General features: G+C 35.5%; 1 protein-coding gene across 1 annotated transcript; it reads left to right on the top strand.

Annotated features, from left to right (window-relative positions):
• Positions 1 to 7,969: 7,969 nt before the first annotated feature.
• On the top strand, positions 7,970 to 11,792 carry LOC149541604 (polygalacturonase QRT3-like). Its single transcript, XM_089796789.1, has 3 exons — positions 7,970 to 8,758; positions 8,967 to 9,200; positions 10,417 to 11,792. Exons 1-3 carry the CDS (start codon positions 8,423 to 8,425, stop codon positions 11,500 to 11,502), a joined length of 1,656 nt encoding a protein of 551 aa, XP_089652915.1. The 5' UTR covers positions 7,970 to 8,422; the 3' UTR covers positions 11,503 to 11,792.
• Positions 11,793 to 15,714: the final 3,922 nt, after the last annotated feature.

The raw sequence follows: 15,714 nt of genomic DNA, 5'->3' as shown, positions 1-15,714 counted from the left end.
ATCCTGTGTCTTTAACTTAGTAACATACCTTGTTTATGAGATTTTTCAAAATTGCTTTTGTAAGAGATGTTTCATACTTTACTCACTATATACATATATCTCATATCTTTATCTTCTCCCCTTTTATATCACATCTTCTCCCCCTTTATTTACCACATCTTATATTACATCTTCTCCCCCTTTAAACATAAACGCTAAAGGTGTATGCTACATGGTAATGCCAAAATGTGACAAGAAGTCATAATGTACCTTCAAAATCAATGTCATTGTCTTGTCCCAATTTTCTTGTAACACCTTGCTTGTATGCAATGCAATCTATACTTCTATTGATAACTCCATCATGTGATCACCTATGGAGAAGTTATTATCATGGATGAGAGTTTTGGCACGTGTAATGTGTTTATGCAATGCATCCATGTTCAAGAGAATCATGCCTTGAATCTCTACAAGTGTGGCCCTGATCCTGGCTTCTTCCCTTAGTAATTCTACTTACATATTAGTTAGGAATTTGATCTTTGAGTAGTGAGTAGAACTGTAGCTTGAGTCATGTGACAATTGGTGGGCACTTGCCTTCAAGTCTTCATCTATCTTAGATAGTTAATCTTTGATTTCCTGAGTGAAGATAGATGTATCACATAACTTGCTGAATAATGAAGTTACATTATTTGTAGAGGTTTCCAATGAACTGAGAATAGTAGACAATTCTACTTGATGTATAGCAATTTTCTAAGCTACATGTTCCAATAGTCAAATTTCCTCTCTGCTCTTTGTAACAACTTTTCTTGCCCATTCAGATCTTCATTGAATTTTTGAACAACTTTTACTAACTGAACCAAAATAGGTTAAGTACTATCAACCTCGATACCTAGTGCATCTACAAGTATGTTCTTTACATCTTATAGCACTTGATTTTCTTTGCTTTTCTCTTCTCTAAGCTTATGTTGCTTAGCTTTCTTCTACAATAGTTCCCCTATGATGTTCATTTGATCAGGATTCACAGTAGAGATATCCCAATTTGGGATAACTATATCCTCATCAAGATCAATGTCTTCTTCTTTACCTTTATCTTTGCTTGAAACTTTAGTATTCGGTTGAGGCTTGCTCTCAACTTTATTTTTACTAACTATTTGCATAATAGAAATAGTAACAACATTAGAAATAGAAGGAATAACAAAAAAAGTGAATATTGCACTGATAGTAGAAATACCTAGTTGATGTGTAGCCAAATCTGATGATGGAGGAAGCACTGGTTTCTCAGTAGATGAAGTGTTGATCACTTCAGTCAATATAGTACTCAGCTAAATAGGTGCAAAGATTGTATGGGTGCATGGTGTTGCAGTGGTTGCCACAACCAACTTGACAGAAGCTTTCTCTGATCTTACTAAAATTAAATCTTTGCTCAAAGAGTGAGGAAATGAGGCCATAACTACTATAGCAATTTTCTCTAAGTTAGTCTCCTCAATAATCTGAATATCAAGGAGATTCTCCTCAGTAGCTTCATGTTCTTGTTCCTCATCATCCTGATTCATCATATGCTTCTATATCTTCTTCATCATCATTTTCGTCTTCGTCTTTGTCATCTTCATCATCTATGTCACTAACATGAACAACAAAATCACTTTGTTGGTGAAGTTTGTAGATATTCTTCCATGTAGTTGTAGCTATCTTCACCACGTGTTTAATTTCATTAACCAATACCATGCAAGTGTTGAATTTTAGAGTGAGTTTCTCTTCATTTTTCTTCAAGGAATCTTTCACCTCTTTATCACCAAGGCTTGGCATAAGTTGCCTCAGAGTCTGTTCAAATATATCTTTTGCAGTTTTCCTAACATTTTTCCAACTAGGCTTGGTTCTTTCCATAAGCTCATTGGGAACTTGTTGTAAAAGTTGATTAGGTGAGTATTTCCATTTACTTCGTTTTGACATTATCATTTCTTCAACTTGTTTCTTCTCATCTGCATTCCTGATCTCATATTTGAGAGATTTGAAGTTTGCCATGCCAGCTCCTGCATCAATCTCTTTTAATTTTTCCTAAAATGTAGGTGGAGGTCTCTTGAAAATAATATCCTTTGCATCTTCCTCACCTAATTTCAATTTCTTTCTAGATCTGGATCTCTTCTTCTGAATATTGCAGTAGATGACTTTGTAGGTTTGGTTACAATAACCTTACCCTTCTTCCTGATTAACTCTTCTTCTTTAGATTTTGTTTCTTCTGCCTCATCTTCTGCATCATCTTCTTCAAAATCATCTCCTTTTCCTTCTATCAATAGGAGAGTAGAACTTGCTTGCCTTAGTTTTTCTATTCTCTTCTTTCCTTTGATGATTGCTTGAGGAAGCTTAATTTCAAGTTATATTCTTGCTTTGGCTTCATCAAAAGTACCAAAATATGTGGCCTTGGGATCCACATGTTCATTCAATAATGCTTCGATGATATCCTTAGTGTTATAAATGTTAACCTCATAGCTCAGAGGCTTAACCCACATTACTCTAGGTTTAAATGCTTGAATGAACACTTTGTCATAGTCTACCATGAAACAAACATCATCCTTGTAATCTTCTACAAGTTTCTTAGGAATTCTGAATCTACTATTCATCTTTTCCTTGAATGAATCAAAGTAATGGTCCATGATACTGACAAAATTCTCACCCATTTTTGCTATATATTCATTAATTTGATATAGTACTAGTACATCTTTTCTCCATATGACAGAACCTTTTGAAGGGAAAAACTTTTGCACAAAGAAGAATAGACAAGTCAAGGTTGAACCAAACTTACATGAGTTATTCTTCAAAGTCTTGATGCTCTCCATGTTCTTGTTGAATTGATTCAATATTAGCTTGGCAAGGTCAAAGGACATGTTGTTCTTCACCACCTTGAGAGCCAAATCAACTGCCTCACATGACATGTTGTTGGGATGACTGGAGTTGTAGATTTTATGAGCTATTACATAAATTCCAAATTTTAGCTCCATGTCAGTCACACTACTAATCTTCATGCCTCTTCCATCCCACTCGACAAGAGTTTTTCTTTCTAGTTCTACCTAACTTAGGGTTTTGGTAGGCTTTGCCTTGTTCAACATTGAGAGTCCTATGATTCGATGAATCATTTTTCTTTGTTATTTGAATAGGTTGCTCCAACCATAGTTGTTCATTGTCTACATGGCTAAGGATGAACCTTATCCATTTTATTTGAAAGTCTTGGGGCATATGTGGAATGTGTGTTAAACCCTTGGCCTCCAAATGTTGATGCTCGGGTTTCAACACACCATTCACACATGACTTTCCTAGAGTCTCATCCATCTCTAGGGTTCCAATATCTTGAATTGAAAAACAAAAATGTGAACGAATATCGTTAACAAACAATACCTTTGGTGGAATCTGCGACTGAGCCCCAGTTGGATCAAGTGCTTATGTAATTGTTGGACTCAATTTGAAGTCTGTTGCCTTCAAATTGACTCCTCAGACCAACATCTTGGATCCTTTCTTGTTTTTGCTGCTGGAGGATGCGATGCCCACTAGGGGTTTATGAAAACACAAAAATCTTTCAACAACAAACACATAGATCACTTGGGAGCACAAAAATCACTCTTTGCAAATAGCTTTTCAAAAAATTCATGATGATAAATGAATTTGATTCCCTTCCTTTTAACAAATTTCCATTTTCCAATTGCCATAAATTACGATTGCTTGTTTGGTGATGGATTGTCTTGCACTCAGTTTGACCTTAGTGCTTGGTAGAGTCATTCATAACTTAGTGTCCACACAATGTTTTAGTTTATCCCAACTTTTCTCGGTAGGGTCTTGCAACCTGGCTTAGCTCGATAAGGTCTAGAATTTCCTTAGACACTCAGTGATCCCTTTGCATCTTGAATGTTGATATGGATCTTTTCTTTTAGTAGTCTGGAACTAATGTAGAATGTTTGCTTAGAGTCTTAGTTCCAGTCATCCCTGTGGGAGATCAAGTAGAAATGCTTGAGTCACCCAATTCTTGAGTGACAAGTGCTTCATGGCTCGGACTTGCAATCTCAGAGGATTTTAGAAATTGCTGCCCCATCTACTTTCTAATGTTGTTAGCTTTGGCTTTTTTTTTCATCTTCAATCCTTCCAATGTTCATATAGTTCTTGGCAAGATGTCCAAGTTTTGTACAAATAAAACATCTTCTAGTGGTGTCTCTTGTCCTCTTGTGATATTTCACACAATTTGCTCCAATTTGCCTAAATTCTCCACAGTTGTGGCATCTACACCATGTGTTGTAGTCCCAACCAAATATAGCTTTCACAATCTATTCTATTGGGTTCAATATCTTGGTTTTGCATTCAGAAGATTTGTGCCCATGCTTCTTGCATTTGTGACATTTGCCTCCAAATTTAAGTTTATCTTTGCATTCATTAGCTCTATGACCATGCTTATTGCAATTGTAACACTTTCCATTGAATTTTTCTTTACCGTTACTCCTGACATTTGTTTGATGTATGACCTAAGTTACCACAGTGATTGCAAGTAGGCCTTTGACTCTTTTGAGCTCCTTGCTTGGATGATTCACCTTCTTCTATGTATCCTATGCCTACTTTTCCCTTTTCTCTGTAGTGACTTTGCTCATTCAACTGATTCATGTCTAGTTGAGATTTCATCCTTCTCTCATTGGTTTGCTTTTTTAGTGTTTAGGTCATTTTGCAATCTTTCATTTTTCTGAACTAAGATTCATGATTTCTTCATTTGCATTAGTACGTTGATCAATGAAGTCTGCCTGTTGAAGGGACAGATGTTGAATTTCATTGTTCTTTTCTTCTATCTCTTCTTTGGCTTTTTCTTTTTCTTCCAAGACTTCACACAATCTTACTGTCTGAATTTCTTGTTCTCTTTTTAGTTTTCTAATTTCTTCTTGAAGAGTACAATTCTTTTCTAATAGGTCTCTGATTGCCTCATTTGCTTCATCTGAATTTCTTTCTGGATAGATATCTTCAATTCTTTCTTCAGTGTAGAGTTTGTCATTTATTTGTACTGCAAGATCTTTTCTTCTTTTCAAGGATTGAGAGAGTTGCTCTTTTTCTTTCTTAAGTTGCCCAATAGCCAATTCTAAATCCAAGTTTTCATTGTCAATGGCCTTATCTAGCCTGAATACCTCCATTGCTTCTAATCTTTGCTCAAGCTGTTAAACTTCTTCTTTGAGAACCACAAAGCTCTGATACCAACTGTTGGAAATATAGGATAGGCTAGGTTACTAAGAGGGGAGAGGTGAATTAGGAACCAATAAAACTTAATCTTATTTCACCAATTATTCCTTTATATATATAATGATCTAATTGCATGCATGGATAACTGAAAGCATTAAAACTTTCATAACACTTTGACACAAGATATGGTGACCCAGAAACCTTCCAAATAGAAAGTAAAACTGGGGTGGGGATGATACCCACAAGCTTTAGTACTATGATATAGAGCTGGTCGGTTAAGGCTTACAATTGATCAATTCTAATGATCTACCCTGTTAGGAGCAATAAGGACTGCTACGTCCATCTTGCTAAAGGATTTACAAAACATACAATGAAGTATGCACTCGGTAAAGAGATTTGCAAAAGACTACTAAGTCTACCTTGTGAAAGAATTTAGCTGTTCCACCTGTTAGGATGAACTAGTGGCTGATCTCCGACCTACAACTTTGATTTGCTAGTTGAGATTCCTTTGGAGTGTAATGATCACCTTGATGTGATAGATAAATCTTTCTTGCTCCTTATATTGCTTGTAACCTTCTTACTTCACACTTCTTCTCTTAGTGTGTCTCATATATCTTATTCTCATGTTTGGATGTGATACAATACATTATATATATATATATATATATATATATATATATATATATATATATATATATATATAATACATAAAAGTCGACTACAATACAAGTTTCACCAACATACACAAAGTCGGCTCAATTGTTGGTACTCGAGTTTTGAAGACAGACTGAGTGAGGTTCTAATACTCAGCAACCATTGTCAACACTCGACATCATCATGCTCTCGGTAGACGTAGAAGCTTGGTTCATACTAATCATTTCCAAGTAGTTTGAACTTGTTCAACACTGGTGACTTGGTGAATACTACTAAACTCGACATATAAACTGAATCACTTGGTTGATGCTTACCGGTTCAATCAACACTTGATTCACATCACTGATGCTGTGAACTCAATAAACACTGGAGATCATGATTTGCACTAAGCAACTCGGTAATCACTTTGAAGCTCAGTTTGTACTGATATTCAACAACACAATAGATACTGCTCGGTGTGAACTGAATATTGATTTGGAACTTGGTAACAACTATAGAACTCAGTAGAACCTAAATTGCTCAATTACCAATGTAATCTACAAGATAATCTCAGTAGCTACTAACCATTTTGACTAAGTGTGAATTACTAATAAACAAACTTGACCATAATGTCAACACACAATATCTTTTGGTGCCTGAGAGTCTATGCCCAAGTTCCACACATCCACTTTTGGCTAGTTGCTTTCCCTTTTGTTGGCATGCTTAGTTCTCTCCATGGGTTGTACCCATGGCTTCTTTGCAATTGTTCCATGAAGCCTACCTTTCCTAAATCACAACTTTAGCATTATTATGCCACATCCTAGTCTTCTTCGGGGCGAATGCTTTCACGAGGGAGTCCTATGTTTGATGCATACGTTGTAATTCTATAGAAGATTAATGAGATTGTTGTTTTCAAGCAAGCAAGACTTGATACCTATTTTCCATGTGTCTTTTTAGCTACAATAGAATTCCTACATGCATTTAAGCATTTGTGTTTCAAGAGTCGTCTCGAATAAGCCTAATTGTTCTTTCATAAACGGTCATAGTCTACAACTGTATTATGATACTAGAGTGTCTTCTTAAGATCTTATTTTCTTTGATGGATTGGATTGTGCGAGCCACCTACCCTTCAACAACTAGCGTAGAGAGCAACTTCTTTGTGTCTTTACCACATGACCCTGTTTCTTTCAATAGTCATTTTCACTCCAAAATTTTTAGGGCTTCCCTCACCCAGTGCTATAAAAAGGCCCAATTTTTAATAAAGCATAGATACATGATAAATAATAGGGTAAAGTTTTGCAAAAGAAAAGAATTCCAAGGTTGAGAAGGTCTTTTAAAGTCCATTGACAAACCTTAAGAATGTGATTAACTTTTCGATCAATGAGATATATCAATGTGCTTGTAGCCCTTTGTTTTTTAGAGATTCATTTGTTTTCATGAGTGTTTTCTATACATTTTATGACTTCAGCTATTAGTTTCTAATATATGCAAACTATGTTGTAAGCTTTTACACATATAATGACCCTTATATGTTCCTACCGTGTGTCTCATGCAAACTATGTTGTAAGCTTTTACACATATAATGACCCTTATATGTTCCTACCGTGTGTCTCATGCTTAGATGGTTATTTATAGATGTGACCATTCTTGTATCTAGTCTAGAAGGTTTCCTTGCTCTCGTTTTAGAGGTTAGCTTGTGCATTTGAAAACGTTCCAAAGACTTTGAGAGATTGTAAAGGATTAGCTTTTTGCCTTTCCCCTCTCATGGAGAGTCGACTTCTTAAATCCTAAAAGTCATTCAATAATTATTATTTTTAAGTCTTCTAAACCATTAATGTTGGGGGCATCGATTCCCTCCACAACGAAGAACCCTTCACCGGAGTGATCTCTAGCATCATTATTGCTATTATCGAAACTTTTAATGCACATAAACTAAAATTTCATTCAATGTAATGATGTGCATCCTCACAAGTCACACCCGTGGCGTGAAAGATATCCCCAGTTCATACCCCACCTAGTCATTTACTTAACCACTATCATAAACAAGAATAACCAAACACATCATTTTTAACAGTTCCCAAAGACTTAATTATAATAACTATGATTTCTGTTACGGGTTAGGCTACATTAACCCTTAAAATGGCAAATATAGGATTATAAAATAGATGCAGCATCTTGTGCGTGGCCGTCCAATTCATGGGAAGAACCAAAAGAAACGAAAAAGTTGGAAAAATTAGGTCAGCCGAAAGAGCGCATATAAGCAGTAAACAGTAAATCAGATCATTAAATGAGCTTTACTCTTTGAGGTACTTTTGTCCTTCAAAACAATTACAGATAATTTAATCTCTGCAAGGTTTCCCTTGCCATTAAGGCAAGCTTTGCATGAGCATCAGAAAAATCCCAGAAGCGTTTACACGTGATTCGCAGTCCGCAAATTCGATTTAAGCTCGCTTGAAGCCTCGCCAGATTCCATCAAAGATTTCGGTCTTTGGACGGCGTGTTTCTTTCCGTCCTTGAAGCCTTTTCCCCTTTTCCTTCTTTCCAGATTGTAGAGGACGTGTGGATTGGTGAAGAAATTGGGGCATAAAATCTGAATTGGCCTCTTTGAGCGGCCATGATGATGTTTCGAAAAGGGGAAAAGGCTATGATGACTGTTCTTGTATGGACATTAATGGTGGTCATGTTATCCGGCGCTACAGATGGCCACCGGCTGTTCGGGCCTTTCAAGAGAGGCGGTTCTGGAATAAATTCTTTCTTTAAGCCCGGCATGCGAATTCGGGGTTCCGGCGGGGTTCCCAAATTTATGAGCCGACCGCAGGCAGAGAGAATTTACGCTGTCCGCCTGAAACAAATGCAACAATCTCTGCAAGCATATGCTCCATCTGGTAGCCCTGCGCCTGCACCAGGTTCTGCTCATGCTCCTTTGACTGCTCCGAATGATACGGCCAAGGTAAGCTTCGAATCCTTTCTGCAATTGCACCAAATTGTAGCTGACTGTAAAAGATTTTAGTTTTTAGTGACATTTGATGCTGGATTTGCAGGTTTTAGACTTTGAAATTCGGCTCTGTTGAAGTAAATAGTTATGAATTTGTGTAATTGAAGGTAATGTAGGCACGGCAGGGATTGGATTTAACCTTTTCTGATGTGTTTATTTTCAGACTCCTGCTGGAAGAATTTTTCATGTCACTGACTATGGCGCCGATCCAACGGGCGCGTCCGACAGCACACAGGCGCTCATGATGGCAATAATTGACGCTTTTAGCTTAAAAACGGAAAATCAGCTGATGCCTGGCGTGTCCGACTTTGGAGGCGCCGAGATTCATCTTCAGGGAGGAAATTATAAGCTGAGCGCCCCGTTGCGTCTGCCTGGTGGTGGAGGCGGCAATCTTCTGGTAAAGAATTCAGCTGAATCTTTGTTTTTAAAGCTTTTGTAGAATCTGTGACAGTATTTTCTTCAATTCTGTTTGTTGTGGAAGAGTTTATTTTCTATTTTAGCAGCGGGTTGAGGTTTTTTGGAGTCTGCATGAGCTCAGACTGTGGAAAGCCCTAATTTTAGGGCTGCAGGAAAAATAGTGCAAAAGAAAACGAGAGTGAACCAGAACTGAGAAAAATGTATCCAAGGGAGCTAAATGTGAAAATGTTCACAACTTGTGTGTCTCAGGCGCTCGCATTTTGTTAGCTGTGTGTATGTTTCTCTGTGGCTACAGAACTGGTCCTGGTTTGAGGAAAAGGATAATACATTCCACGGCCCTACTTAATTTTATTTTTACCGAGGATTCTTTTGCTCCAAATCTCTCATTATATTTGAAATCTTGGATCTTTATTGCTTCAAGACTTTAACCTTAAAATTTTTGTGGCTTTCTCCCAAATTATTCCAGGAAACGCTGTCTTGATCCAGGTCATGATCTCGATCGCCTTAGTTTTCCCTCTACAGCCCTCCGAGCAAGCATCTTTTTAGCCCTAAAAATGCTCTCCGTAGTTACTGTAGATTTAAGTGTAATTTAGCTCTACTGTTCTGTTTAATTGAGTAAATACAAGGAATTTCAAAGAATGTTTTTAGAATCCCTGTAAGATCAGCCAGATATTTTACAAGCTTTACGTGTAATGCTTTTACAATTCGCCAGAAACTTGACAAGCTTTCAGAGTCTATTTTAGAACACAATTCTTCAAATACTTGACCGTAGCTAAAATAAGTAAGATTCTCGAGCAATTTTACAACCTTTCCGAGTCTATTTGAAGAACGTTTTTACATTCCATGCAACATCCTCTAGAAATTTCCCAAGTTGTCAGAGTCTATTTGAGAGCAAAATTCTTCAAATGTTTGTCCGTGGTAACTGTGCATTTAAGTGTAATAATCATCTGTACAGTTCTGCTTAATTGTGGAAGTACAAGTATCTATTCGAAGAATGTTTCTACAATCCGCGTATGATTCAAGCTTGCCGCGTCTATTTTAACACAAAACGCTTCAAAATATTTGTCCCTAGCTAAAGAAAGTATGATCCTCCAGAAAATTCACAAGTTTTCAGAGTCTAATTTAACACAAAATTCTTCATACTTTTGTCCCTAGCTTAAAAAATCGCTAACGGATCATACTTTTTGGATTCACAGATTCACGGCGGCACTCTGCGGGCGTCGGAAACTTTCCCGAAAGACCGCTATCTGATCGAGCTCTGGTCTCCTTCCTCCTCCAAAATCAACACCAGTCTTTCCAGCGCAGAACTCGCCAACGCCGTGGACGGAAACAGCGACCAGACGGCGTCCTACGAGGACATAACAATACGCGACCTCATGCTGGACGCCAATTTCCGCGGAGGTGGCATCCTAGTCATCCACTCCATCCGTACAAACATCGACAACTGTTACATCTCTCACTTCACAAGCGAGGGCATCATGGTCCAGCGTGGCCACGAGACATACATCCGCAACTGCTTCATCGGCCAGCGCATCACCGCCGGCGGGAGCCGCGACGAAAAAAGCTTTACCGGTGTCGGCATAAGCCTCCTCGGCAACGACAACGCCGTCACCGACGTCGTCATCTTTTCTGCCGCCGTCGGCATCGACGTCGCCGGACAAGCCAACGCTTTCATCGGCGTGCACTGCTACAACAAAGCGACGGGTTTCGGCGGCGTCGGAATACGGCTCCGGTTACCCGGATTAACACAGACGAGAATTCTCAGCTGTTATATGGATTATACCGGCATTGTTGCAGAGGATCCCGTTCAGCTGGACATTACGAACAGTTTTTTTCTCGGCGACGGCACCATAACATTAAAATCCGGCCAAAAGAAGATCGTCAAAGGCGTCAATATTGTCGACAACGCCTTTTCCGGCTCCGGCCATAGCGTCCCCATAATCCAGCTTGACGGATCTTTTGACAGAGTCGAGCAGACGGTCGTGGACAGAAACAACGCCTACGGGATGAGTCTGAAATCGACGGTCGCGAAAGGCACCGTTCAGGGAAACGGGACGACGTGGACCGTCGATTTTTCTCCGTTTTTGCTGTTTCCGAACCATATTCATCATGTTCAGTATTCTTTTTATACGCCGGTGGAGTCCTCTTTTCCGAGACATGCGCTGAGAAATGTCACCAACAATAAAGTCGTAATTGAGTCCGACGTGGCGGTGCCTGCTACCGTGGCGGTTAGTGTGGACCAGAGCGTGACATTTCTTCAAGGCCAGGGCATTTATTCCTGAGTGAATTATTATTTAAACTGTACATGAAGCCGAGATTTTTCCACTTTACACGTGGACTTTCAGTTCTGGTTTATTGTTTATAATTTATCATGCTGCAAAGGATTTAGTGGTTTTTTTTTATAATTTCGGGTGGACTTAAATTAAAATCCATGGCAAGGTCTGGTCAACAGAATCTAAGCCAGTTGTTAAAGCGTTCTTTTTGAAGTTTGTAATGGCGCCCTTGGGTGCAACAATGACAAGAAATATTGTTGACAATAATGCCAATTTGTGTACTGTGTGTTCGTGGAAAATTTCCTGTATAAATTGTTTCACAGCTTATCTCTTCTAAAATAAGATTGTCAATCTTAGAATGGTTGGCGCCTCCGAGGCGGGGTCCTCAGGGGAAGGAACGGTGTTTTCAGTAGCTGATCTGTTTGTTAGAATTTGAAGCGGGTACTTTATATACAAGGACACTTTATTAGATGGTCCCCAATGTTTTAAAAGATTTTAAATAGGATTTTTTTGGGGAAAGTATGCTTCAGCTTGTTTAACAAGCGTCCTGACCTTACTGAGAGTGGGCCACGCCATTGATGGTGAGATACTGATAGGCAGCAATCACTTTCATCAATGAGATTGAAAGGGAGAAAAAAACAACACTAAATTTATCAATTTAGTCTGTTAAACTGTAAAAGAATCATTCGGAAATAAATGGACATTAAACCTTTCGTCTTCAGCTAATTTAGGAAAGGAAACAACTTGTATTGTAAAAGTGGGTCTAGAATTTGAAATATATATGTTTGCAATATAATTTGTATTTGAAATATACTGGTTTACAATATAATTCATATTGCATACACAATTGGTTCTAAAATTATTTTTCACATTGCAAAAACTTTGAGTTAAACTAAATAAGAAATATATTCATACCAAATCTTCTAGCTACAAAAATATCAATCGACCACGTAATTGCTATTAATTGGAAGTCATTCAAGTTATTGCCTTAAATCTTGTCAATTGTCCTAACTTATAGGTACTTTTGGACAAATTAGAGTGGTGATTGGACTGAAAACAATAAAATGGACGTCAAATTTATGACTGATTATTTATAGAACCTTGTATTAGATTGTTTGAAGGTGACATTTCATTAACTCACAAATAAGCCAATTTAATAGGAAAGCCCATATCCATACCATATTAGATTTTTAGGTGACTGATATTCCTCTATAACTTGTTCACTAACAAAGTTCAACTTTCAAGCTATGTAAGGTGGAGATTCATTCAAAGAGTTATTCTTCCTAATTGTATTCAAATTTCATATTTTCTTTTCATGAACATAATCACGAATTCTAAACATTATTTTCAAATTAATATATAATATGGTTGGGTCTAAAAGTTTTTTTTTTAAATTATCTTGTAAATTGGGCAATGCCATATATTGTCTTTTGATGATATCTTGCTTTCTTCACATTGTGTGATGTGGCCTTGACTATGGTTGAGTTCAAAAGGTCTTTTTTTTATTATTATCTTGCAAATTAGGCAATGCCATGTATTGGTTTTTAATGATATCTCACTTTCTTTATGTTGTGTGATGTGGCCTTGACTATTTGTATTAAAAAAAAATGTTGATTCTATCTTAAGAACATGTATACAAACTTGTAAACTCAAATTATTTTTTATCTTGAATTACTATTACTTTAGTTTTTTCATTATTAATAGTAACTCTCATCCCTAATGCCTAGAATGTGTCATTCATCTTATTCTTATCTTTGTTTAAAAATTTCAATCAAAAGAGAAATGAACAAAAAATTATTGACCATAAAAGAGCCTCTCCTCTCCCTTTTAATTGTTTTTTTTTTCCATTATCATTTCTTATTAAGTCATTGGTTTTCATTCATAATGGATATTAATAAAAAGAATGTAATCTTATGAAAATTTCACCTTCCTCCTTTCTATTTTTAAAAGTTTTGTCTGGTCATTTTATAAGATTTTGTTATCTATGATTCTCTATTTTTCATTTTTCTTTACTTGAATTCTATATTAATATTAACTTGAAAAAAATGAATTAATATTTCCTATTTATTAAAATAAATTGTGTTAACTTATATAAAATCAATCCTCCAATAATCTATAGATGACTTGATAAAGACAATTACAATAAAATCTAAAATTATATCTAATAATAGTTCTAATTTTTAAAATAATAAATTTTGTGAAAAGATCAAACACTCACGAATTCACTCTAAAGATAAAATATATTGATATCAACATCAAATTCACTTTATCTTAAAAAAAGCTTAAATTCAAATAATTTAATATAAATTAGATTCATCATAATTATGACAACTCCTTGTCAAATAAGATAATGTTGCAAAATAATCTCTTTAAGTGAACAACATTTATTGTTGGCGACTACACCTATAACCTTATAAAGAATCTTTTCTTGTGGTACAAGACAAAACAAAAACAGGCACTATAACTGTTAAAAAAAAAAACGATCATCTGTTGAGTCGGTGTACCTATTTATAATCACATGATCCTTCCATAATCTCGTTTAGATTATTTTTTAGCCTGCATATCATCTCTCTCTTTGTGGTAACAACATATGTCATTCTTACATAGGCTTTGCTATATTTTTCACCTACTCAGGAATAATTAATCACAATTCCTCCGTTAGTTTAATCTAATTTTACTAGTCGCTTTCAGATCAGCTTATGGATTTGACCCTTAAAAAAAAATTATAATGAGGGGACTGATTCGAAAAAAAATAGCTTATTATTATTTGCAACGGCTTGTGATTTAAAAATTGGACGACAAATTCAAATTCTTTCCTTAAAGGAATTAGAAACTTTTGTACTCAATGAAATTCAATGCCCTGCTTCAACATGTCAGACATGAGGTATATAAGAGTAATTAAGTTTAACTTCGAATTTTGTTCTTTCTTTTTTGATGGATTGGTTGATATTCTAAATTCAAGTTTTTTGGGAGGCGAATTACCTTGACTTTGTCTATTTGAGAGGAGATAAAATTGTAAATTATAAATGATTTTTATTGATTAGTATAATGGGGTTGTAGGAATGGAGTTGTTGAAATGTAAAGTCAAAGAATTCAATTAGTTTTATATTAAAATTGTGGTAGATTTATTTTCTAATTGTCTTTATTGTGTTTGACTTTTGCAAATAATCTTATGTTTTAGGATTTGATTGTGTCTAATTGTTTACACCATCAATACCTTGTGACACACTTCATGATCCCCCACCGTTATGAAAGAGACTTCAAGAAGTTTTAAAATTGATATTTACATGGATTGTAGAAATTTGTTAGCATTAATCCATAGTTGAAATTATATTGAAAATAGAGATTAGATTGCATGAGAGTAAAATTCAAACACATAATATAAGATATCGATAAATAAAATACAAATTCTAAATTAGACTAAATGCTTACCTTTGACAAAGTGACAGATAAATTATATAAACATAACAAACAAATCTAAAATTCTAAAAAAAACAAAAAGTTTTCTTGAACATCTGTTGGTTCAAGAAATGTATGTACATCCTTGAGATGATGAAATGATATATTTCATCTAAATGGATAGATTTCTAATAAGATGAATAAATGGTTAGTATTTGTCTTTGATCACGAGTTTATATTCATTTCTAATTGAGCAAACATGGAATAGAGAAAGCTATTATTCTCTAGTTAAATTATTTAATTGATGAATTATTATTACTATAGTTATTTAATTATTTTCATTAGTTAGTTAATCACATTGTTTGACAAGTTCACTGATTTGATGTATTTATCACTTATTTGAACCAATAAGTTAATTGATTTGATAGAGTTCATTAGATTGACGAGTTGATTTATCTTATTTTAAAATTGAATTGTTTGTGATAGTGGATTTATATTAATGTTTATAAAAATGTTATCTATTCAGATTATTTAATAAAGAATATTTAATAAATTTGACTTTGATCATTTGAATTTATTAAGATGAGATTACTTATTTTAATGAGTGAATGTTGTTAGGTGTCATTATAGAGTTGATATGGATAATGGGTGTATGCAATATTTTACTATTTATAATTTTTTTAAAGAAACAAGGAGATTTTAAACAAATTAGATATATGCAATTGGAAATATAATATGAGTGATATCATATGTCAAGTACTAAAGATTTAAATTTAATCAACTGACAATATTATTGATGCAAGATGAATGATATATCTTGTA

The sequence above is a fragment of the Cupressus sempervirens genome, chromosome 8, assembly GCF_028749045.1.
Source record: "Cupressus sempervirens isolate cs-2001-9-10 chromosome 8, ASM2874904v1, whole genome shotgun sequence".
NCBI lineage: Eukaryota > Viridiplantae > Streptophyta > Pinopsida > Cupressales > Cupressaceae > Cupressus > Cupressus sempervirens.
Note: the sequence above shows the minus strand (reverse complement) of the source record. Positions and strands in the feature narration are given on the sequence as shown.